Source organism: Rhamphochromis longiceps, linkage group LG18 (genome assembly GCF_057381845.1).
Source record: "Rhamphochromis longiceps isolate RC_006_pf linkage group LG18, R_longiceps_female_GT1.1, whole genome shotgun sequence".
Taxonomy (NCBI): Eukaryota; Metazoa; Chordata; class Actinopteri; order Cichliformes; family Cichlidae; genus Rhamphochromis; species Rhamphochromis longiceps.
In genome coordinates, this window is record NC_140574.1 from 9,905,907 (window position 1) to 9,931,044 (window position 25,138).

General features: G+C 38.2%; 2 protein-coding genes across 12 annotated transcripts; one reads left to right on the forward strand and one right to left on the reverse strand.

The window, feature by feature from the left end:
* The first annotated feature begins 5,747 nt into the window (after positions 1–5,747).
* On the forward strand, positions 5,748–9,628 carry LOC146647739 (ferric reductase 1-like). The gene is made up of 7 exons (XM_085390170.1): positions 5,748–5,836; positions 6,423–6,522; positions 7,581–7,787; positions 8,039–8,149; positions 8,377–8,518; positions 8,667–8,831; positions 9,355–9,628. The coding sequence occupies exons 2-7, from the start codon at positions 6,424–6,426 to the stop codon at positions 9,405–9,407; spliced, it is 777 nt and encodes a 258-aa protein (XP_085246296.1). The 5' UTR covers positions 5,748–5,836; position 6,423; the 3' UTR covers positions 9,408–9,628.
* A 1,540-nt stretch (positions 9,629–11,168) lies between these two features.
* hnrnpca (heterogeneous nuclear ribonucleoprotein C a) lies at positions 11,169–21,561 on the reverse strand. Of its 11 annotated transcripts, none has more exons than XM_085389067.1 (10): positions 21,368–21,561; positions 18,490–18,598; positions 16,703–16,971; positions 15,300–15,372; positions 15,050–15,106; positions 14,928–14,960; positions 14,631–14,800; positions 14,027–14,140; positions 13,568–13,731; positions 11,169–11,789 (listed from the first exon to the last, which is right to left on the reverse strand). In XM_085389067.1, exons 2-10 carry the CDS (start codon positions 18,492–18,494, stop codon positions 11,685–11,687), a joined length of 990 nt encoding a protein of 329 aa, XP_085245193.1. In that variant the 5' UTR covers positions 18,495–18,598; positions 21,368–21,561; the 3' UTR covers positions 11,169–11,684. The 11 variants fall into 11 exon arrangements, with proteins under 11 accessions (XP_085245193.1, XP_085245194.1, XP_085245192.1 ...); XM_085389068.1 differs by having other exon boundaries at positions 13,568–13,734; positions 14,928–14,957; positions 15,050–15,103; positions 21,368–21,559; XM_085389066.1 differs by having other exon boundaries at positions 13,568–13,734; positions 15,050–15,103; positions 21,368–21,559.
* Between the last annotated feature and the right edge of the window lie 3,577 nt (positions 21,562–25,138).

Genomic DNA, 25,138 nt, shown 5'->3' on the forward strand with positions numbered 1-25,138 from the left:
CTTGAGAGGTCAAGTTAATAAGTAGAAGGCTAAATATGAACAGGGTAAAACTTTTTACTATCTTGTAAATTGTGGCTGTGTTTACTAAAGGAGAAACCAGTATGTTCTTATCTCAGTCGTTTATTTTATTATCGCAAAGGATTTGGGATCATTTCAGGGGTTGTTTTTTTTTTTTTTTTAAACGTGGTGTGCTGCTCTACAATGAAACAGAAGGTGTTACAGCAATTCCTGCTTCCTCTCTGGGAGGAACTGATTATTTTAATCAATTAAATGTCAAGCAGGTAGGAAGGCTATATTTAGTCATATGGAAAAGCACCAGTGTGTTTACTGAAGACAACAGCAGCCTAACTCAAAACAGATCTGATTGCAGGAAAACTGGTCAAACATGATGAAGAAAAGGGAACAGCGTGATATTTTTCCTCAAAGACTAAACGTTCTTACGCTTCATACCTCGTGTTATTACACATAACAAGTGATCATTATCTCAAAATGAGGAAGAGTTTCAACATCATGACAAATGGAAAGAGTTTATGACAAAACAGTAAACAATGTGCCTATTGTTTCTCTGCTGCTAGTATTGTATAACATACAGTGTGAGTGTGTGTGTTAATGTTTTCTTTAGCCTCGACAAGATCAACGTGTTGCTAATAATGTGACTGAAGTGGATGTAGTATGTGATCTCCTTCATTTCTATTTCTATTGTAGAATAAAAGTTGGGGGCGTTTTTTCAGGCGTATATACACTCACCAGCCACTTTGTAAGGTACATCTTAGGCTGTGGGGTTTAAATGATGCCCTGTTAGTACAAAGGGGCCAAGAAAATATCCCCTACACCATCACACCTTGCTTACCAGCCCGAGCCATTGATACAAGGCAGAATGGATCTAGGCTTTCATGATGTTTGTGTCAAATTCTAACCCTACCATCTGAGGGTCACACCGGAAATCAAGATTCATCGACCAGGGACCTTTTTTTTCAGCCTTTTGTCATCAAATTCTGGTAAAACTGTGCAAATTGTTGCCTCAGTTTCCTGTTCTTAGCTCAAAGGATTAGCAACTGGTGTGATCTTCAGCTGCTGCACGCCATCTGCTTAAAGGAGTGACATGTGCATTCAGAGAGATGCTCTGCAGAGCTTGGTTATATCAAGTGTTTATTTGAGTTACTGTTACCTTCCTACCTTCTCAACTTAAAGCCATCTGTCCATTTTCCTCCAACTTTTGGCATCAATAAGTTTGATGCAGTGTGTTTGATGAAGGGTCACTGCCACTTAAAGTTGTCTTAACCAAATGTACTTTGCTTAACCCCCTAAAGAAAAAGCGTATTCTGATGCCCCAACCGTAGCGATTTTGTTTTTCACAAAAGAGCTCCTTATTCTGACCATATTCAGGATTCATGGTCCACTCCCCTCCTGACCTTCAGAGTAAAAGCAGACTAGTACTTGACTTGCATGAAAGCAAATATATTTAAAACAGAATGATACATGAAATAATACTCTTTCTTTTGCCCAAGTACATATAAACAGTTTACTGTAATCATTCGGCACTTTTTCCTAGATGGTGACATTTAAAAAATTTAGATGAATGATTAAATGTGAAAAAAGAAAAGAGAACAGTGAAGAAGAGTATTTAGTAAAATGAAGTCACATGACGTCAAATTGCAGCTGGGAATTTACCTTTCAAACCTTAAGTAGATCTCAGATTACAAAGGAGATATGGTTTGACCTTTTCTTCCTATACCAGCCATCCTGCCTCTGAATAGCTCTCTTAAAGATTGCTTATCAGTTAATTTATCATTAAGACATAAGATTACCAATGGATCTGTACTCTGACATTTCTTTAGCCACTTAAGTCAAGTGTTCCTTGAGGGAACAATACCACCACACCTGAATGACTTTTTAGTGCTATATCATCACAGACCATAAACTGTGTAAAATATATTTTTCTATACAATCTATGACAGAGGCAAACAAAATTATATTTGAAAAATAGCAGATACAGGATGACATTACTATGGCAAGGGTTTCGCTCAGTGTATGTAAAAGGGCAACTTTACTTTTAGACAAAGAAGAAATAAGTCCTGTCAAGTTTAGAGGAGTTTTGTTATTGTCGTTACAATAAAATACGCAATAAAAAAAAAATGTAGTAAAATTAAAAATGTTGACTTTTGGCTTGAAGTAGACTAGAAAACAACTGGGCCTCTCCCATGCTAGAGTCCACTATTGTATTCTCCCATCCCTGCCCTGACCTCATCCTTATAATCAACTTTGTGATGTATACATCACCTGACTGACATCCAGTACTGTGCAAACATTTTAGGCAGGTGCAGGTATTAATCGACAAAGTGCAGTGAATGAACAAAAGAGAAATCTAAATCAAATGAGTATTTGGTGTGACCAACCTTTACCCTTAAAACAGCATCAATTCTTCCTCACACTTCTGTCCCTTCGTGTAATCCCAGACACACTCGATGATATTGAGATCAGGGCTCTGTGGGGGCCATACCAGCACATCTAGTACTTCTTGTTCTTCTTTCCACTGAGGATGGCTCTTAATGACTTTGGCTGTATGTTTGGGGTCGTTGTCCTGCTGCAGAATACATTCGGGGCCAATAAACAATTATTTATATTTCTGAAAGCATTCTTTGTTTAGAGCATTTTTCACACCTGCCTAAAACCTTTGCACAGGACTGTAGCTTCATTGTTTAGAAAAGGATTTGTAATTTACATTTAAAATGTCATATTAATCAGTTTCGCTCACTGTGTAGTTCTGCACCACTGCCAGTATTTTAAATAAGTTTATCCTGTAGTTAATGACAGGACAAAGTATTGTTAGTTACCAAAAAAAGAGGCTCAAATTTCATACTTGGAAACTGATAAACATCAGCCACTGGTAGCTTATTTCCTGGTGCAAGGTAAATACTGGCAGATATTGACAGTTGTGCAGTCTACAGGTACATTCCCAGTATTAGGCTGTAAAAACGGCTGTCTGTCAGTCTGTCAGTCAAATTACATTAATTCAGTTTTATTTTTTCAGTACTAATTCTGTATAACAGCGATAAGGTTAAGACCTTGTTATGCAATCCAGGAAAATATTATTTGATCCCTTGACGAATTTGTTTAAGTTTACTTACTAAGAAAACAATGAATATTGGGGAGAGACAGAAAATCAACAACAGCAAAATAAAAATAAAAAATCCAGAAAAAAACATTATGTTACACATTACGTAAAAAAAATATTTTAAATAATACATCTATATAAATTGATATATGAATCTACTAAAGATGCAGACGACTTCCCCACACTGAAATGCCAACAGGCAGGGTCATGTTCTGTAAAATCTAGATGAGAACAGCCAGAATATTGCAGATGGTTCGTGGATGTGTCATCCAACCTGATAATGAATTAAACTGCAAAAGCAACAAAGGAGTGGCTAAAGAAGCACTCTAAGGTTATGAATTGCCCAGACCTCAAGCCTATAAAAATCTGTTGGGCCAAGCCAAATAACAGCCAGGAAACTTAATGGATTTAAAGAGCTTCCGTAAAGAGGAGTGGGCCAAAATCCCTCCCAAGATGTGTACAAACCTGGTGACCCAGTACAAAAAACTACAAAGACTCAAAGACTGCAAATAAGTTTATAACCTTCATGTAATGTGTTTCTTTCTGGGTTTTTGGTTCATACTTTGTCTCTCTCTTCGGGAGATCAAATTAAATATTTTTCCCACTGTATTTAAACCCTCTACTAACTCCAAAAGCTTATAAGTAGACTTTCAATCTAAGAATTTTTAGTTATATTTAATTTCCACAAATTCAATCTAAATTTGCCCTCAAAGATGAACAAATCGGTGCCCTTTATGGTTTTCACGTCAGCCATAAAAGCCTGCTATCCACAGTGTGGGAAATAGTTTATATTCTCCGTAAGAATGATGAAGTGCTAAGAAGAAAGAAGCTGTTTTTGGTAAATAACACAAGCTTCATTCTAAGATTTAGTTTCAGGATAAACACTCACTCGTTCTCTTACAATAATAACTTATGAAATGTGACCCTAAATGTAGGAATGCATATGGTTATTGTTAAGGCACAAAGACACCTTTCTCATTCTTTGTAAAGGGGCACATTTGGCTGGAATTAACTCTTTACTTTGCAGCGCATGCAGGGTGTGGCGCCACAAAATGTGGTCTGATTCTCAGAGGAGACACTCCCACAAGCCTCTAAATATGGTTTCAGGAACCACAAAATATGAGGTTTTTGTATTAAAAGTGTGATTTCGGCAAAATTAGTCTGGATAATGTCAGCAGTTAAATGCGCCTATTAATAAAATATTTTAAAATCTAACCAGCTATCCATTTTCTTAGCTGTTTATCCAATTAACGGTAACAGGATGTTATATGATGATCAAATTTGGTCTATGAAACCTTTCAAAATCCAACTCACTAAGCCTTTCACAGGGGAAAAGTTTGTGACATGGACAAAATCATATGAAGACCAATGAACTGTAGTAAAAATGGAATTTCTCTAGGACGAGAAAAGTAAGAAAGCTCATATGAAATGATGTCCTATGTAAGATCATATGGACTGGTACTAATTCTAGATCTTGGACTTTTGTCAAATTTACTTTTTTAATTTTTCTCCTTCTTTTAAAAGTCACACTAAGCAGGATGAAATCATCCTAATGGTAAACAGACTCATTCTTACACTTTGCTACTCTCCCAGACCACTCAAAGCACTTTCTACAACATGCCACCTTCACTTTCTTCTATGCTTTGTAAGTGCTTGCTACCTCACATTCACACGATGGATGCATCAGAGAGCAATTTGGGATTAGTTTCTTGTCCAAGGATATTTGGCATGTAAACTCAGGGATCAAACCAACAACCTTCCAATCAGTAGATGACCTCCCCTCCCTCCTGAGCTACACCCCATGTGACGTAATGACACACAAAGACTTCCAGAAACGAAAAGGAAATTCCTTGAAAAGGAAATAAAGAACACAAAAATCCAAAAAGTGTAACTAAGCTGACAGGAAGGTCAGATCACGATGCAACTGTGGTTACGCCACAACATTCTTTATAAAGGTACCAAATAATCTGGGTGTTTGACATCGTCTCTAACTCCTTAAAAGGGAATTGTTGTTTTCTTTGGGGGGAAATGTTCCTTTACAGTGCAAGTGAATGCTCAATATTCCACTTCTCAGAATAAAGCCCTATAAAGTTCATTCTCGGTGTTTACGTGTATTTGCTGTGTGTCATTGACTTTACTGGCAGTCAATGACACTGGCAGTAAAAACCACTTTGAATCTGCTTTGTTTGAAAACCCATACACTAAGAAAAGAAATGCAAAATGATGTTTTACATATTTATGAAGTTGCTTATCTAAGCCCAATTTATATTACATTGTTATTTTAAGGAGAATCCAGTGTGAGAACAATCATACAAACAGTCATACAATGATTGCGATTAATTAATTAATATTTGACTTTTATTTATATTTAATTTAGCTCAGCCAAACTATCTTCTCATGCGTGTTTTCTTTATTTCACAGTGTATTTAGTGATGAGCAGTAAACTTTGAACCAAAGTAACCTTGTGAGTCAACTCCTAACAGAAAATCGTAAAAGAAGAAAAAACCAAGGACATTAGCAAGGCTTGCTCTACAGAAACTGCTTTAGTAATGCAAACAACTAACCCACACCCAGGCAGGTACACAGGTGTATTCTTATCAAGCCCCGCCCCTTATTTAACAAAAAGCTACTTCCACATTGCTCCATCACCAGAACTGCGGATCATCCCACAGAGAGCAGAAAACAATCCTTCAACGCAGCATTTAAACTTCACAGCATCGAGTAAGTCTCTCCAAACTTTATTTAATTACATTTTAGATTTGGATTCTCCTGGATGCCTGCTTCTATTTCATTTGTTGTCATTATCCTTTAAAGCATAATCAGGTTAATTATGAGAATTCTAGAAATACTATTTAGATAATCTGACAATCGATTTTTAGTTACACAAAGAAAAAACAAACCCTGGAAAAGAAAAGGAACGATGCTCTGTTTTTAAATGAATAATTATTCTGTCAATATTCCAGTCTGGATAAACCATAATGTGTTTTATTACCTTTTAAATGACTGACTGTACTTAGTACATTTGTGTATAAATGTGTTTTCAGCCTTGTGGACATGGCTTAAATTATTATTTTTTCTTTTCAATTCATTTTTTTTTTACAATCTTTTTACTTAACTGTATTTTAGAACAAAACATTTTATTATAACTGCATTTTTTACACACAAATTTCAAATTTACAAGTTGTTATAATAAAACTGAGGTAGAATGTAAAGGAGCTTAGTTTGTTCTGGAAAAAAAAGAGTCTGCAATCTCATTCTTATCTGCTCTTCTCTTATTTGCTCTCTCACTGTTTGCTTTCCTGGAAAGAATGGAGCGAGGCCTGAGCCTGCTGATTGCCGCAGTGATGCTTTTTGTGGCTCCGGGGGTCCAAGCAGCAGACAGTTTCACATTTGCCATTAATGCAACGGTTGGTTTATATTTAACTTTGCCAGCACAATACGACTGTGACCATGGTGATTTACACGGATGGAGTGCATTTGTTAAGCATACACTTTTACATATTTAGGAGCTGAAATGAGTTTTACTGTACGAAATAGTGTCAGAATTTACTGCTAATTTTGTCTTTTTAAGTTAAGCATCTACAGCGTGAAATAGAACAGCGCATGGTTAGCTTGGTTAAACTTTTATTTACATTTATACATTCTGAGAATTATTATTATCATGGGAGAAGAAAAAAAATGCTAGTGGGTCTAAAAAGCAGGGGGAGTGCCTTGAGCATTTATCCATAATAATAGCCAGCAGGAGGAGAAGTGAAGAAGTCTAATTATATAAAAGTCTATGGAAAAATGTCTCCCCATCGATGAACTCAGTAAGCGCGTTTCTTTTGAGTTCACGATCTCAGATCAGAATCAGAATCAGAATACTTTATTGATCCCTGGGGGAAATTATTTTTTGTTACAGTGCTCCATTTTAAACCAACATTAAGACAAGACAGACAATACGCTAACTAAGAATAGTACAATATATACATATATATACATACATACATACATAAGTCACTTATAAATAAATAGTTGGAAAATGCTAACTATTTATGTTATCTAAGTTATGACTAATTTAATACATAATGAGGTCAGATCTACATTAGAGTAAAAGAGCAGGTTACAGATTGTGTAATGGCGGTTGCAAAAATGTTCAGAATGAGGCTCCAACATGGGAGACAAGAATCGAGATGGGTGTGGTGGCTACTGCCATCTTTTACATACAGTCTAACAGTCACATATGGCTAAACAGTGGCTTTTATAAATCATATAATTAATGGGATTTGTGTGATTTATACATTTCAAATTTTTTTTAAGGTAGAGTTTCATTTCCCATAAAGCCTTTAGTAACCTAATGTTAACTAATAGCAGCTGTTCCCAGTTCATGAGCTGGGATGCTATTATTCGTCAAAGTGTTGACACAGAAGTTGAAGCTGCTAAGCTGTTTTGTGACTTGGATTATGCTCGTGTGTCTCTCTACTAGGTAAACATTACAAAGACAGGTTGCGGGATTAGTAAGCTGTGCATACAGACCCCAGACAACTGTGACCCTGCTGGGAACAGCAGCTGTTTCTTTGGATCAGTGGCTGCAGGCAACACTACAGCTCCTAACGGCACTGAGCTGATGTTCCAGCTCAGTGGGAACTCCACTGGGTACATCGCACTGGGGCTCACCGCCAGTGCAACCCAGGTACCACAGCACACAAAACCAGAGCGATGATTAAGGTTTATTTAAGGTACAAGTGATAAGGCCAAGTTAAGGATAAGGCACCTAGGAAATACTATACCAAGGTTAATCAATTACATCTGTGTTTCTATAAGGTCACACAGACCTGCTTATGTGTTTATGTCTTTATTGGTCCAGGCCAAAGTAATGAGTTAAAAGTGAGACCAGTGAGTTAAGGAAGTATATAACCCTTAAAACTGCTTGCTCTTTTTCAGGGTACCACTGCGCTTTACATCTGTGCTCAGAACAGCTCTAACAATGCTTCATTCGTCTTTGCGGCTCGGCAGAGAAACAACATCAACAACACACTCTCTACATTTGATTCGGTGAGGCTGTAACTACTTTTAAAACGTATCCAGATAAACATTACCAAACAAGCTGAAACAGTTGAACGGTTGACAGATGATCAGAACACATTCCTAAAAGCTGCTAACCTAAAAATTATTTAATGCATACTCTGTAATTCAGTCATCAAAGCCCTAAAAAAAACACAACAAAAAGTGGGTTTTTTAAAATGTAATACTTTACCTGATGGTCAAATTGTTTTTATCAGACTGTGACAAAGATACGAGGCCAGGTAGTCAATGGAAAGATCCAGTGTGAGTTCAGTGTCCCCAATTCGAATGCCACCAACACCAGGAGCGCTGATTCTACCACTTATGTTGTCATCCTTGGGTCTGGACCATTGACTGAAAGTAAGTCCAGTGAAAGCAGCCTTCAACTGTAACTTGTTGTCTACTCTTATCAACATAAATATACACGTTAGATGCTACATTATTTGTGAAGCTGTAAATGAAGGTTAAATTGAATCCTCATCACTATTTTCAATGTTTTATACTTCAGGCAATTTTGGGGCCTTCACAGCTAGCAAAACCACCAATCCTCTGAACCTCGCCAACCCAAGCGCCAATGTTGCAAACGCCACCACAACCACCACCGCCACCAACGCCACCACCGCATCACCTTCTACGACAAAAAATTCAGCCAGTGGCGCTCTTCACAGTCATGGTAAACACCACACTCACATTTTATTCTCAGACTGTAGATTTAGGGCTCAATGTGATGAAGATTCACAGTTCACAATACCCAGTTCTGAAGCTTTAGTTACTAAATATTGTTTAATAAATTAGTTCATTCTACTATGAAACATTTTAGAGTTATAAGTAAAAGATAGTGGTGAAGAAAAAAAATTAGTTTTCCAAGTAAGTAATGTATAATTTACCATAGATTAAGGGGACAATGAAAACTATGTATAAATCAGCTACATTTAGAAACTGCTGGAGCCATTATTGGACTTCTGGCCCTTTTAATGGAGCAAATGCATGACAATAAATTTGCTATACAACAGAAAGAGCAGGGATAATATGTCATTTTAGCCCATATTGTCCTGGCTGAATTTTTCTTTAGCAATGACTATGATGCATAATTACACTTTGCACCATGTGGTATTAAAGATATCTTAACTTTAACCAGCAGAAACCCTGACGGATGTTTTCTGAATAATTGCTTTTTTGTCTTTTCTCCCTGCCAGCTTTGACACTCCTGCTAACTGTCCTCATGCTGTTCGTCCTGAAGACAGCCTGAAAGAGTGCAGAGAGGAAGAACCTGTGACCCGGTGAAGATGACTGGTTTGCAAAGCCAGAAAATCTGAGTGTCAAGCTATTTATGACGTGTTTACTGAACTAATAGTGAAATGTTTTATGTTTCCTTTGCACTTTTTGTATCTATTGAATTTGAAGATGTTATGTTGTTCAGTTTCAAAGTAATTGTGTGGATTTAGTCACCAAATATATATATATATATTATTTTTTATATTCATGCATGTGACTTACATATACACACCTACAAGTAAGCATACTTAGACAAATGGCAAGATGGTTTTGTTTAACAGATATATGTACTGATTGTAGATTATCTTTTAAAAGATAAACTTACTGAAACTGAAGCTAATTATAATAAAGTTAAACTATGGTCTTATCTCATGAGCTGCATCTCTGGACACGGTACAGTGAAATCAACAAATCCTATCCCCTAAGATACAGTGTGACAATCTTTCCTGGTGGTGATGAGGGTGTGACTGATGTCTAAATGAACCTCATCTGGTTAAATCGAGAGACACACGGTACTGAATCTCTCAAAACTGATCACTGCAATGTCATCTCGTTTCCCTCTCACCGCCCTGTTTTGGCTGTGAGAAACATCGGGTACATCCCCATTTTGTTACTTGTATGTTCAGTGCATACAAGTAACCTTCTGCACAAGCTGACTAACAGCTGTTTATGATTGTTCGTGGGAATCTCAGTGCATTCATGATATACAGCATGATGATATAACTGCATAACACACTGATCTCATAAGAGAAAAGATGATTTGTGCAACCTGTAGCTGCTAGCTAATTTATATCTGCAGTGCCTTAAATAAGCTATAAGATATAAATAAACAATCAAATACAAATGCACTCTGTGTTGTGAAGGATGTCCAAATTCCCTAAAATGCATCTTGAGACAGCAGGTTTGCCATTGCATCCTTTGCTGAAGTCACTTCGGTAACCATGACGAGAGTGGCGCACTGCTTATGACATCATGGCAACTTCATTTGATTTTGATTTGCACACTTAAGCGCTTATGGTCATCTGACAGAAACCATAAAATACCTTAGTTGGCTAGAACAAAGCAGCTGTTGTGCTACGTGTCACAGTAACAGATGCTCATTGCACAATTTAATAGGCACACCTTGTGTTGTATTTCATTGGAACTACTTTTGCTTGTGGGCTTGCTCCGAGTCTTTGTGGCACAAATTGAGTATCACACTGGAAACATTTGAATACTGTGAACTTGAGCACTTGATCTCATCTCATTCTTTGTTACACACACATTATCCTGCCGGAATAATCACATTCTGACCATATAGTCAGAATGTAGCAGCCCAAACCAAAACTGGCAATGTTTCCCCCCATCTCTTGTTGTCCAGTTTTCTCAGATCAGTTTTTAATCATAGCCTCAGTTTCCAGGAGTTGCACATGATTTGTTCTTCTGCAGCATGCCTGCTTCAACTTATTGTGCATTCAGAGAGCTAAAAAACTGTATAACCTTTTTCCAATCCCCCACACTCACACTGATGCTTTAACTATGGTTTTCAACTTCATGTTTTTCTACTTTAGTTCCCTCTTCCCTTTGAAAATATGCTGAAAATGCTTCTGACTACACCAGGAAACCCTGGGTTACTTACTGAAGTGATAACCATGTAAATGGAATTCATGACATCTGAATTAAGTGAAGCCAGATAAGGAACATCTCTGTAGTGTCAATACAAAAGATCCATGTCGAGCCAAACAAAACACAAAAGCAAATTCAATATTTTATTGCAATTTATTCCTTTACAGTTTAACTGAATAGTATAAAAACTGACAGTAACATACAGACAGACAAGGCCAAACTAATTCACTGATGAGAAAAACAAAACACACTGAAGCTAAAAACGTTTTTGTTTTTTAAACAGAAATTTTCGCCCTCACATTAAGACATGTCCGTCGAGCTGTCGTCTCTGAGAACATCACCAGTCCACACTCGTGCCTTCTCTTGAAGACAAGTAACGACGCTGTAAAAAAAACAAAAAAAACAAACCCAAACCTACAACTAGTTCCTGTAAATAGGGGGTACCGGATGACGGGCAAGATACGCAAACAAAAATCTCCTTTAGGGACATTATGACAGAGTGTGTGCACCATGCTTATGTGTGTGTTTATGTGCGTGTGTGTACGTTTTGTTTTTTTTCCTATATCTACAATATTAGAGTTAAAATAGGAGTCCGATGTCCTTCTGGAAGCTGCGACTACACCGCATGCGGGGCTGTCATCTATGCCTACGAGTCTTCGTCTCCATTCACGCTGTCACCATCATCGTCTGCTTCCACGTGCTCGCCTTCCTCCTCTTCCTCTTCCTCCTCATCCCTCTCTTGACTTTTCACCTGCAGACAATTTAATAAGTGATGAAAAAAGAAATCGTATTCGGATATTTCAAAAAACTCATTTAAATAAACTTTTGTATGTGGCACTAGGTGACAGTTGCTTCATAAATTACTATTTTTGTTATAACTTGTAGTGAGAAAAAGAAGAAAAATCTTATTGATCGGGATCATTTTAGAAATGTTGAAAACTTCTGGCTGAAACGGAAACAGTAGGCACAATACAATAAATGATTGACATTTTCTTAATATTTCTTTTTAAGAGCAGTATATATTGTAGCAGTCGCTAATATTGAGAGAGTCTGAAGGCTCAGTCATCCAGGTCATCGTAGTCTAAGGAGCTTGGAAAGAAAAGTGACTGGACTTAAGTTGCTTGAAGACATTTTGCCTCTCATCTGAGAAGCGTCTTCAGTTCTAGGGTTGAATGGTGGATCTGGGACACTCCACTATTTGACCCTAGAACTGAAGACGCTTCTCGGATGAGAGGCAAAATGTCTTCAAGCAACTTAAGTCCAGTCACTTTTCTTTCCAAGCTCCTTAGAATATTAAGAGAGATTTAAAACTTGGTACTTGGTTTTTCTAAGCTTCCATTTGAGAGATACTTAGGCATGATGGCACATGGAACCATTAACTCGGAGGGTGAAGGGGACAGACTTGAGTTGGATCAAGTGAGCACTCACTGTAGCTTAGCGGACTTAAATCACATGAATTCCAGTTTTAAGGTAATGAGGAATGAATGAATAAAACCCGATGCCATAAAATTTCTCAGAAAATGACTTCACATGTCAGCAGTTTGAGAAAATCTGAGACATGAAGTTCTTTCTTCTTACAAATAAAATTTGCTGTCGGCTCTGATGGAGGCAGACGCATCTCTTCCTGCTTGGCTTCTTATGCCCTTGTGTAATCTTGTCTAACTTTATCCCAGAGAGTCTCTCAGTCTTGTTCTCTAAAACCTAAAGAATATGGATTTGATCCACTGGCCCCTGAACGCAAGCCTGGGTTAAGGAGAGCCCATATGTCCTGGAGGGACCTGCTGGATACACGCTGGATGGGTGCTAGAAGTGGCGCGTCGTGTGCCTGGGATTCCCGGGACTGTCAATCGAGGACATAGAAGATTTCTACCTATTCAGAACCATAATAACAGGGTTCTTGCCGATCGGAGCTGGCTTATCGAAGACTGAAGAAAGCGGTTAGAGCCGTTCAAAACCCCACAAGGCTGGCTGCTATGATCGAAGCGATGGGGCGGGCTGTGAGTACTCAGACTGTTGTTATTGAACGCCACATGGATAAGATCTTGGAGAAGCTTAGCGGGAAATTGACAGACCTGGTGACCAGTGAAGGACATTTAGACTGGCTGTAGCATTGGAGGCAGCTCGTTCGCACTAAACCAAAATTTCTCTCATTTGGCTCCCCATGTCGCTAAAAGGCCCATCAGGCCGGCTGGCTGAAAACAACAAAATCTTCTCCCTGATAATCAGACTGTTGTGGGTCTCTGCGCACATATCCTTCCAAGGCCACCTGCGTAGGCTGCGGACTGCTGACTTTCGCTTAACTGGTTGAAAGGACACCGGATACACACACGCATGTACACTGACACAGATACGCACTCAGCCACCCTCACCCATCCCAAACGTGTCTGATGCTTGATACCACACGATGCACATGGCAGGTCTGTCCAGTGCTGGATTTGAAATTTGAATTTGAATTTGAATAAAAAGTCCCCCTAAAAAACCCCATATTCATTTATTCCTTTCCCTCTGAATACCATTTGCAAACCTCACCTCCTCTTCCTCCAGCAGGTCTCCCTCCTCTTCCTCGTCGTCCTCTTCTTCATCAGAGTCATTCATATCCTGGTTGTCCCTCTCCCTCTTCAAACTGTCATCCTTCTTGTTGCTTGGGTGTGGAGGTGAAGTCACCTCTCCTGGCTCTGGTTTCATACTCTTACCTTCTGCCAAACACAAAGGTACATTCATGACCCGTTATCTGTTCTATTAAATGAACTTAAAGGCTACTCTGGGAAAAAATATAATAAAAGCTAGAAATCTTTAGAGGCTGTTATAGTTAATTTTCAACAAAAGCAGGCCATTAAGGCTGTATTACAGCTGTGAGAAAAGAATGTGTGAGATCATTCTGTACTGTAGGTTTTCATTTACAGGCCATCTGGTTAAACACGGAGGCATTTATTGCTGAGTTTTACCTCACTCAGCACTCCCCATTAAAACATGCCGTGTCCCTCCTACCTGACTTCTTGCTATGGTCCCTCTCCATACGCTCCAGGCTCTCCAGGAGGTCATCCACTTTGCTTTTGATCTGCGTCAACTCTCTCTTGATTGTCTGTAGCTCATCCACTTTCACTGTGGAATGGGGGTGGGGAGTTAGAAAGCCTTATTCTACAACGAGGGTACATTTTGACAGTTGCCCCCCGTATCAAAGGACGTGTATAAGGTTACTGAAAGATTATTATTTGGCCCAATGTTTAAAGTAATTAGGAAAATGTACAACACAGTGGGTTTGGTTTGTATTGCCAGCAATAAGTCTGATAAGCCAGATGCTAATTAAATGTATTTAGACCTTTGTAAGTGGCCGATATTGCTGCCGGTACTTATGGTTGTGCTGGTGCATCATGTGTTAGTTATTGTGTGGCCATACAGTCACTGCCCAGTCTGTAGGCCTGACTGAATAACCCTCTGTAAATCTTTACAAAAGCAGATTTATGCAGGATGTTGATGATGATAACAGCACCAACAACAACAGTTTGGTATTCAGTGAAACTGATCGAATTTAGGATAATATACTGTTGTGCTGAAGTTCCAGACAGCTGCATGGACCAGGTAGCCGACTCACTTGTTCTGGATGAGGAAGTCCTTTGACTGCTCTTGGATGAAGAGGAAAAGCTGCTTTTGGTCCGCCGGCTGCTTCCTCCACTAAGGCTGACCCGCGGGCGTTTCGACGGGATCACAGCCCGTGACAATGGGGGAGGAGGAGCAGGGACACGGGACGGGTACGAGTACATTCTGTTATCAAACAAGAGGTTTTACATTTTTTTTAAAAATGAATAAACATACTCTGTGCTGAATGTGAGAACAGAGCAGTGGTAGAAGTGAAGCATTACTGCTTTTTCTAATCAAATAACATTCATACCCATTTTTGAGTGACATCTTCAAGCATGAACTGCTGAACAAACAACAAAGCATGAACAAACAACAAAGATTGGCACTGTGCGTGAGTGTAAAGCACTCATCCATCGTCAGGGATCTACTCACCTGTCATAATAATCTCTCTGAAAATCATAATCGAGGTCAAAGGAGCTGCTGCTGCTGCTGTGGAAGAACAAAAGAACAGAAAGCTTGTGTTGAAAAATATGAAGACTTGCTGGTATCACTGCATTCTTTCTTTTCTCTAACTACATCAAGTTTTTCCTTTAGTGCCAAATCAAAAGTCACTTATGCCCTCATCAAGAACAGTGATGGGGGCATTTCTGGCTTTCTGTTCAGGTTTGCAGCTGATACTTACCTGTACATGTCTCCAGCGGAGCGTTTGGTGCTTTTTGATCTGTGCGGTTTGGGTTCTCCAGCCAGGTTGATGTCTGCCAGACAGTTACATTATACATTAATGCACAAACCCATTGAGAGGACAAATAACTTGAAACCAATGCTTTAGAAGTTTTTAACAATGCCACGAGTCTCTCTTCAGAAAATAGCAGGTTTGATGAAGGTTAAATTTTTTTTTACTAGAGGTTTGCTGTGAATACACTTTTATTAAATATTATATAAACATTAAATATATTTATAAATATTTTTGTACTGTAGTCAACAATAGTGCTGCTGGCACTACATACTTCCCTGCTTTCTCTTTTACAAATAATAATGGCACACATTTGTGAGTGAGAAGTTTGGTGTTTCTTTTGACAAGTCAAAATGAGTCAAAATTAACACAAAATGGATTTTATGTTACATTTTCCCTCAAATGTACTTCAGGCTTGCTCGTGCCTACGGCTGTTACCACTGAAAACATTTTAAAAGGAGATTAAATGAAGAAATACAATTAGAAACATCAAAGTACTTTACTTGTCTAGTTCCTTCATTTCTTTTCAGAGCAGTGAGACATCGTGTAAAGCAATTACACTCTTGCATCCCTTGAGTATTGTAATCTATCACTATCAGACTTCATTGTTACTGTCACTGAGTGAGTCTTACGAGTCATCTCAGTTTCATTCTCACAGCCAAGGGACCCTCATTAACCTGTATTTCAGCTCATCTTCTCAGGTAGTGAGAAAATGAATTCACATCCACATTTAAGCGGAAATGTTTGAAAATCATTTGTTTAAAATAAGCAAATTATACCTAAACATTCACACTTGTTCACACGAAACAACAAATTGATTACGCAGTGTTGTGGAGCAGCAGAATGACTGGATGCATACCGACGACTAGTCTGAAAGCAAATTGTGATCCAGCTCTCACGCACCAAAGTCTGCACTGCGTGTAGACTTTTTCACTTCTCAGTGAGAAACCTCTTACACCCAGCAGTTAAACTTTTAAACTGGGAAATGTGTGTATATTTTATGGCGGCAGATGGACATATTAAGATTCCTGCCTAACAACATAAGTTTTCTGAGTAAAAACAAATGAGACTAAATCTTAGCTCCTCCCAGGGTCTAACCAGGAAGCCTAACAAGCAAAAGATCCCTGCTTTGATCTCAGGAGACACAAATGTCTTTGAGGTTGCGTCAAGAAGGGTGGGGGAAAAAAACTTATCACTTATCAGCCCCAGCAAACAAACAGTGACTGTTTAAAGTGGTAACAAACTAAGAAGGTTCAAACAATGAGCTCAGAAGTTCAGTTTATTTTAGTTAAATAAGACTATAATAAAGAGAAAAATCCTTTTAAATGAAAATTCAGAGACTGAGCCCTCACCAAGCACTTGTCCAACAATCATTCTCCCATCCTCCCCGCCGACAGCGGCGCGGGCATTCCTCTCATTGGCGTATTGCACAAAGGCATAGCCCTTGTGGACAGAGCAGCCTACGATCTTGCCGTATTTAGAGAAGATGGCCTCGACATCTGCCTTGGTGACCAGCAGCGTGTTGAGGTTGCCAATAAAGACCCGCGAATTGAGGGAGCGTGGGTCGGTCTTGTTGGTGACGTTGCTGGCGCTCATCAGGCTGGAGGAGGTGGGCGAACGACTGTCAGGAAGACACACAGACACATATGCAGCCGATTTAGTAGCAGGATGAGAAATATCTGACCCTTTGAATGGATCCTGCTTTTGCCGAGTCACAAAGCAAAGTGTCAAGGACTCATCAGGATTTCCTGAGAAATTTAGTTTGGTTACCTGCATTTTTCTAAAAAATTTTTCTTATTCTACAAATTTGAAACTGATTAGATTCCGACCAGCTTCCATGTACTTAATATTTAAAAGCTGCATCATTTCCTCTTCATCTAAAAGAAATCCAAACTGATGGAAACAAAGTCAAGCACTAAGACCACGAACCACATGATTCTTCAACTGTGATTTCCTGGATATAAAACAAATTGTCCTCTTAAGGGCTTTTAGGCATAGCCAAAGACAAATCTTGATCAAAATATCTGGGTTTAATTTATTAACAAACAACATTGTTATCTAATGGCTAGAAAACCCTGTTTTCTGTCAAGTAAGCCAAAATCCACTCTTTGCCTTTAAAGTAAGCAGTATGCCTCCTGCTTAGGTGCCGACTAAAGGCTCATTCTAACTGAGAAGCCTGTTATTTATCACCTAAAATAAATTATAAAGTAAAAAGTTCACAATGGACTAAATCTAACTGTAGCAGACATTTAAATCATTTTCAAAGGAGCATTTGTTTTAGTACTTTTACGTAGTTCTGTCGTATAATTTTCATATAAAAGTTTAAAAGGAAATTGTAAAACATGCAAACAAACATCTGACAACAACAACTGCAAATCTGCATAATCAAATTTAAAAGGACTTTGCTTATCGTTTATCTTGTATGGTTTAATGCAAAATATTTTCACAATAACATTTACATTTAGCAACTAAACTTCCTCTTCACAAAGCTTACAGTCAACACCTCCAACCACACACCCATGACAGAAAGCTAGACCAGTGGGAAGTAGTGACATTTGTTTCATACCAGAAATCTCTAATTCTAATGCCTGAAGTGCTTGGGGCTCTGGGTTGAGTAATAAAACATAATAATCACAAAGACAACAACAACAAAATGACAACTTTGTTCCTTCTTCCTTCTGAATTTTATGGTATGCCTGTCAGTGCTTTCATAATACATTAAATAAGGGGTGTGCGTTTCTTCAGAAAAGTAAAACAAATATTTAACTAAAATACACGATTTTGAATAAAAGAAACTAGAAAAAAAATAACTATCACTCGCCATTAATATAATTCATTTACCTGTTAATGGAGCCCCAGCTATGCCAGACTCATTTCAATGAACTAATAACCTGCAGTACAGGTGTAGAGCTTTAGCTGTAGATACAAATACAGCTTCTTGTAGCACTGTAATGCTGCCCAATCCTCACTGAATATATGTAATCAACATTTTAAGTAAACTATATAAGCAAGTGTGTGAAGCCCATTGCCCAGTGTGTGTAAAGTCTGGAGAGGGGCAGTAAACATAAAAACAGTTACGTGGCATTAACATTAACCCCCTGGCTGACAGAAGAGGGGGTTTTCATTCATCATCACTCACTCCATTGCGTCTGTGTGCAGGGCTGTCGTCTGCCTGATGTTTGAGACTGTGGGCTGGGTTCAGTTTGGGCTGGTGTCTCGACCTTCACCTTCGCCCCTGGCGACTTATACTGAGGTGACAGAAAACACACCTCGGTCAAGCTGAGCAGGGTTATCTTGTACGAAGCCTTACCTGTTTGGAGTGTGTGCAAGAGTCAGTGATGAGTTAGACAGCTAGCCAGTATGAGACTACAAGTAGAGCCTAATGCATGTATACCTACTGCAATGTCTAAGGCTGGGTGAAGTGTGAGAATACAGAACAGAACCAGACACAAATTGATACCTGGGACTGCAATCAATCGACAGAAAGTGCACTGGCTTAGCCCGCATATGCTTTGCTAGTGTGTGAAGAAATATGGGTGTAGTAGCTTAGACATTTGTTTGCATTTCTAGATGCAGCCGAGATGCCAACAAGTTTAGCAAAGCTGGATGAATTTCAAAACACTGTGCTACGTTTGCTTTTATTTTCATTTCCTAGACAAACCACAAATTAATGCTGATTACTGACACATAAAGTTCACAATGACTTAGATGGAACCGCTTGTAAAAACTAGAAGAGCAGGGTATTTACATATCAGTGAAATATTAAAATTTGGAATTTATCTAAGCTAAGGTTATTAGTCCAAATATGGGCAGATCCATTTATTAGTACTCACGGGGGTGCGTATGTGAAGGGACACAATACAAAGGTCAGCCAAAAATATATAGTATATAATCTGTTAAACACAAGTAGTGTTATAATAAAAACTCTGGAACTGGGAATTACATCAGCAGCAGGGGGAAATTAAAGGGAAAATTATATTTAGAGAAGCTTTAAGGGTAACCAGAGATTTCATTATTATTACTAATAATCACCAAATTCAGAGATTATGAAATCAAGAGTGTAAATGTGCTTTTGCCATAACAAACAGTACTGTGGAAAAGTCTCGAGCCACCCCTGATGTCTTTATATTTTGCCTCCAAGAAGTCTTGACCAATAGTTCCCCAGGATCTCTGAAGGTCTTTCAGAGTTGTTCCCTGGACACTGGCAGCTTTTACACTCATTTCCAGAGGATTTTTTGTATGTTTGTTTGTGTCTTTATGAAACCACTTAACCCAGGCTTATAAATCAAAAGCATAGGAAAGGAACCTAACTCAAGTAACAGAAAACTTAGCAAATCTATGGAAAATGTAAAGGATAATGTAGTTCATTTTGCACCAATCAGGTGATTCCCAAAGAACTATTAAGTGAAAACCTGACCTATCTCCGTATGGTGTGTAGTGCTACAGCAAATGAACAGTATCTGAAAATCATATCCTTAAATTAGATATATATATATATAAAGAGAATCCAGCAAAAACTTGAAACTGGATCTCAGAGGTTATCCATGTAGTGCTCACTGAAACCTTATCAAAAATGGTCTGTGTAAGAAGAGAGAAGCTATGTTTAAGGATGGGAAATGTCTGAGGTTTGCCAAATTACACAAAATCTGGACTGAAAACCAGGGGCAACAGGTCTTCTGAAGTAATTAATCAAAATCTCAAATTTTTGGTTTAAATCTAACCACAAAGGAGGTACAACAGTGCATGCATACAGCCATTTATAAAAACACTGCAGAGGCTCTGGGAATGTCTTAAAGAAGCCCGGAGAACTATTCCTGAAAGCTCCTTAAAAGAAATTCCAAGAAAACTTTCATGAGCGAACTCAGGCCATGTTAAAAGGTAAGGGTGGTCATACCAAACAACTGAAATTTACAAAACGTTTTTGTATTTGTTTTTTTATTTATACACATCATATTTTAATTTATATATTTACACATTTCAATAAATTATTGGCACGAAATAAAGAAATGAGTGGCGGTTTGAGACTTGTGCGCAGTATTGTATAATAGTGATGTTTAAATTTATTTTCCATAAGCTTTGTGTTTTCTCATAAAAAGGGTAAATGGAGTGAATGTGAGGGCGTGGATTGCTTTTGATACACATATACACAACCATAATACTGGTTCAGATGAAATGTTTAATTAATCAAATGTGTATTAGTAACGTTATGTAAAAACTTAAGCCAATGGCACTCCAAACCGTTCAAACTCAAGAAGAAAAATAAAAATAAAAATCACTCTTCATCATGGGAGGGGGAGGGGGAAAAACACGAGGAAAAAAAAACTACTCCATAGGGGGCAGAAAAAAACCCAAAGCCGAAGCAAAAAAAGCAAAGTCTAGGGATAATCAAAAATTACCTAAACCATCCACAACACACCCGCTTGGACCCCGACAGCGCCTTCAGCAGGCCTCAGAGTGAAACACAGGCCCTGACTGGCCTCCGGGATCAAAGCCGGCTAGCATGGCTAACGTTAGCCAACCAACAATTAAAAAGCATGAAAAAAAAGTATACAGCCATCAGACCAGTTCCTCTTTGTCTTGCAAAAACCAAAACCTGCAAAATTCTGACAAATCTGAAGTCGATAACGTGTAATCAATCATCAGGATGCTGCTGCTGCCGCGGTTATTAACATGCTAATGTTAGCTGGCCAGCTGGCTGAAAAGCGTGCCAAAAACCAGCAAGTCCCGTAAAAGAAAAGTCTTCACAATAAACACTACAAAAAATACAGCTACACAAACTTGCAAAAAAGTGGACGAGACTGTTGCTAAGAGGCATCCAAAGCGTCGTGTTTTCTAAAAACCACAACCAGCGTTTGTGCTCTTTTTTTTTGGAGGGGATGAGCATCTCCGAGGCCGCTAAGCCAGCTACCTCGCTAGCCAGCACATTACGTCCTGTCCAAAAAGCATCGTAGAAAAAAATCCAAAAAGAAAAGAAAAAGGAAGGAAAAATGAAAAATGTCTGGGAACAAAATACTCACCACGACCTTTACGAACAAAATGTCTTGCTTTCGGTAAAACCTGTCAATTTGTTACTTAGGTTGTCCTTTTGGAGCAGACCCGGTTCAGCCCCCTTAGCTAGCTTTCTTCTAGCCGCCGAGCTAACGCATAGAGGCGGTGGTGGCGCGGTCATTGACGGAGACGCTTGTTTTTTGTTGCGGTGCAATTCGAGGAGGCCGGAATCGGTAACTGGTACATCATTTGAAGCACCCCGCCACTCTCACTCCAACTAAACATATAAAACATACTCACCCTCTTTCTTGGAGAAATCACTACGCACTCTTTTCAGAATAAAATCTCCAAAAACTAGGACTCTTTAAATACGTTTATTTTTCTTTAGTTCTTCCTTTAACAAAACAAACGAAACCCTTTTTGACCCAAAAGAGTAAATTTTTTAAATTCAAAATAACAAAGAAATTTTCTAGTTTTTTTCCTCTAGTTAAAAAATGAATTATTTAAAACGTTTATTTTTATTATGTTAATTTCTCTTTTCACCTTTTTAAAGATTATGTGATAAATTAAATGTATATTTGATAACTTATGGTTAATATATATTTGATAAATATATATTAAACAAGATATTTATGTTAGAACAGTGTTTAGTAACTTTTGCTTATCTTGCTGTGAAAACACATTCAGTGGTTTTTATTTTTAAACATTGGCTAACAATTAGACCAGTATGAATCATCTTTGTAACTGTGATTAACTCTGACTTAATAAAGTTCTTTTCTAATTCAACAGCCTCTCGCATTTGTCTAACGGGCCGTTTACTTACATTTATCTAATAGCAATAGGCCTCTGGTTTATTACCACAGCCGGCCAGGAGATGACAGTGTTGTTATTTATAAAAAGATGAATGTGAGTTTAACAAGTATTTGGCACAGATTAAGAGATTTACCTGTTTAGAGGGTGAACATTTTTTTAATCAGATGAAGGCTCTGCTACCAAGAAGAAAGAATGTACCACAAAGAAGCTCTGCGTACATTTAGATAATTACAGATAAGCTTAGAAAAACACCACAACTGATTATAATTATTGGGATGTTTCAAGAACCGGACAAGCAGGTTGCAACTCTTTAGTTATAAAGTGTAGTACATCTGCTCCTATGTTCTTTTTACTCCTTTCAACCCAGCACATTAAAGTGTAGACATTAAAAACAAAATGTGCTAATTAATAGAGCTTAATAGAAGGTACACAACTAATAAAGTGATGTTAGTTGAAAAGAAAAGGTTTAGGAGATTAGTGAAAAGGCTCTTTTGAACTGACTAATAGGGACTTATTTTTTTAATTAAAAGAAAACACACCCAAATGGAAACGTGGAAGATTAGTTATATTGACCTGACCACTCTTCTTATTTACATATACAAGAGTGAGTGGAGAAAAGCGACAGCTGTGTAGACACGAGGCCTGAAACAAAGAAAGTCAGGTTATACACCAGGTGTGGGCAACTCCAGGCCCCGAGTGCCGGTGTCCCGCAGGATTTAGATCTCACCCTGGGTCAACCCACCTGAATCACATAAGCAGTTCATTACCAGCCTCTAGAGAACGTCAGGACATGTTGAGGGGGGCATTTAGCAGTTTAAATCAGCTGGGTTGGTTCAAGGGCACATCTAAAACCTGCAGGACACCAGCCTTCGAGGTCTGAAGTTGCCCACCGTTGTTATAGAAAGCTCACTGAGGACACCTAGTGTACAGGTGCTGTGCAACAATTTTTTTCAACGTCTTAACCCTTGTATGGTGTTCGGGTCTGTGAGACCCGTGTTCAGTTTTTTTCAAAAGAAAAATTAAACAATTAATTATTTTTTCACGTGTAAATGTGTTGTGTCTTTCCACTCACTCCACTTGATTATAACTGATTTATTTATAACATTTTATATAAAAGAAAAACGAGAAGCACATTAATTCATAAATGTGATCTAACAAAGGTAAAGGGAAAAAATTAACCATGTTTGCTGTTCATATGTCTTGTAATTGGGATGAAGTAAACATCTGTTGAGTAATTTAACATAAAATTGTTTGATAGTGTTAATTTGGAAAGCCAAAACTCTAGCGGGTCCACCAGACCCATGAACACTGGCTGAGTAACAAAAATACGAACACCACACAAGGGTTAAACAAAGAAAAAAAGTAGAGGCAAACCGAGGAGGTGTATCAACCAAATCTTTTAGCTTGTATGCTGTTTTTGCTAGACCCTTTTGGCTTGTAAGTCTTGAAAAGGAAGTAACACCTCTTGCTATACCTTGCAAACAGTAAGTGTTTCATATATATATATATATATATATATATATATATATAAAACTTAACATAAAACACTGATGTAGAAGAAACAGGTCCTCAACACAAAGAAAGTCAAGTAATACAGAGAGGAAAGAAAATCGCTGAGGACACGCTCTATAAAATCTATGCATTATGTGTCTCCAGAGGGCTTGAGAGGTGATAGCATATCGGCATATTTTTATAGTAAAAGTGAACCAAATATCTGAAATACCAAAAATGCTGGGATTATTTAATTTATGGGACAGACACTTACCAATTTGAGTTAAATGATGAGCTCTTATTACATTAATTTGATTTTTTTTTAAAGTCATTGCTGGTTGCAGAGTGTCAAAATGCCTGCATATCTTTTTATATTCATCGCAAAATACCAAATATCCCACAATGAAAAAGCCTTGAAAGCATGTGAATTTGAGAACCTACTTAATTCTCCAAGTTGGAACATCAGTCCATCATCTCCAGTGATTTGTTGTTTGCTCTGAGATGAAAATGAGCTGCAGATAAAACACTTGTGTTTTACCCTGAATAAATGCTTTAATTCTCATTTTCAAAAGATTTCTGAATGACTTTAAAGAGAAGGGATGGTAAAAAGAGAGATTAACACCAGCTGCTTTCTGCATCTAGTTAGCAGCGAAGCCCCTGTGTCCCAAATTTTCATGGAGAATACGTTCTTTTGTGAATTGTTTTTGCCCATCTGGTTTTGTTTGCAGCTCCATCCCAGAGGACTTGTTTACAGCTCTGTGCATCTTCTCAGAAATCAGAACTCATACTCTGACTTGCAGTTTTACTGTGTGATCATGTACACAGATGAAAGGTTTCTGCTTGTTTGCCTCTTTTGTGTATTTATGAAAGTCTTAAGAGCGTGAGGACGAGACAGATGTTTGACACGCTGTTATGCAGTGTGTCCAAGTATTGACGTGATTGGTACAAATGTTGGAGTAGCAGGGAGTTTACATGTCAGTGCTGGCAGTGATGGGATGGTAATGTGTGCCATCAATTTTCACCCTGGTATAAATCATGCAGACCTGACAGCGACAGAGACACCATATAGGAAACTGTGCGGAGCAGAAACCAGAATATGGTGAAAGTAAGGTCAACACCAAGCACCTCAAACACACTCAACACAATTTATAGGGAAACCACTGGAAATACAAATATCATAAAGTGAAGAGAAGCCATGTGAACTTAATATTAAGTCTCTTTCAGTTATAATATAGGAAAAGTGGTAAACCGTACAGGGAAAAACCGTAATAAAACTTTCTGTTATGCATACTTATAGTTTTACAGATGCATTTGTCTTAAGAGGCTTAAACTATTTAGAGCACATCTGGAGCTGCTTTAGATTTAACGTCCTGCTCTGACCCGTGTGCTGCAGGTGCTAATAATCAATAAACTGATTTACAGTCAACATGCCTTCTATTGACTTTAGCACGAGGATAACATATCAAATAGCCATTCTTCAATGAGAAAGTGGACTT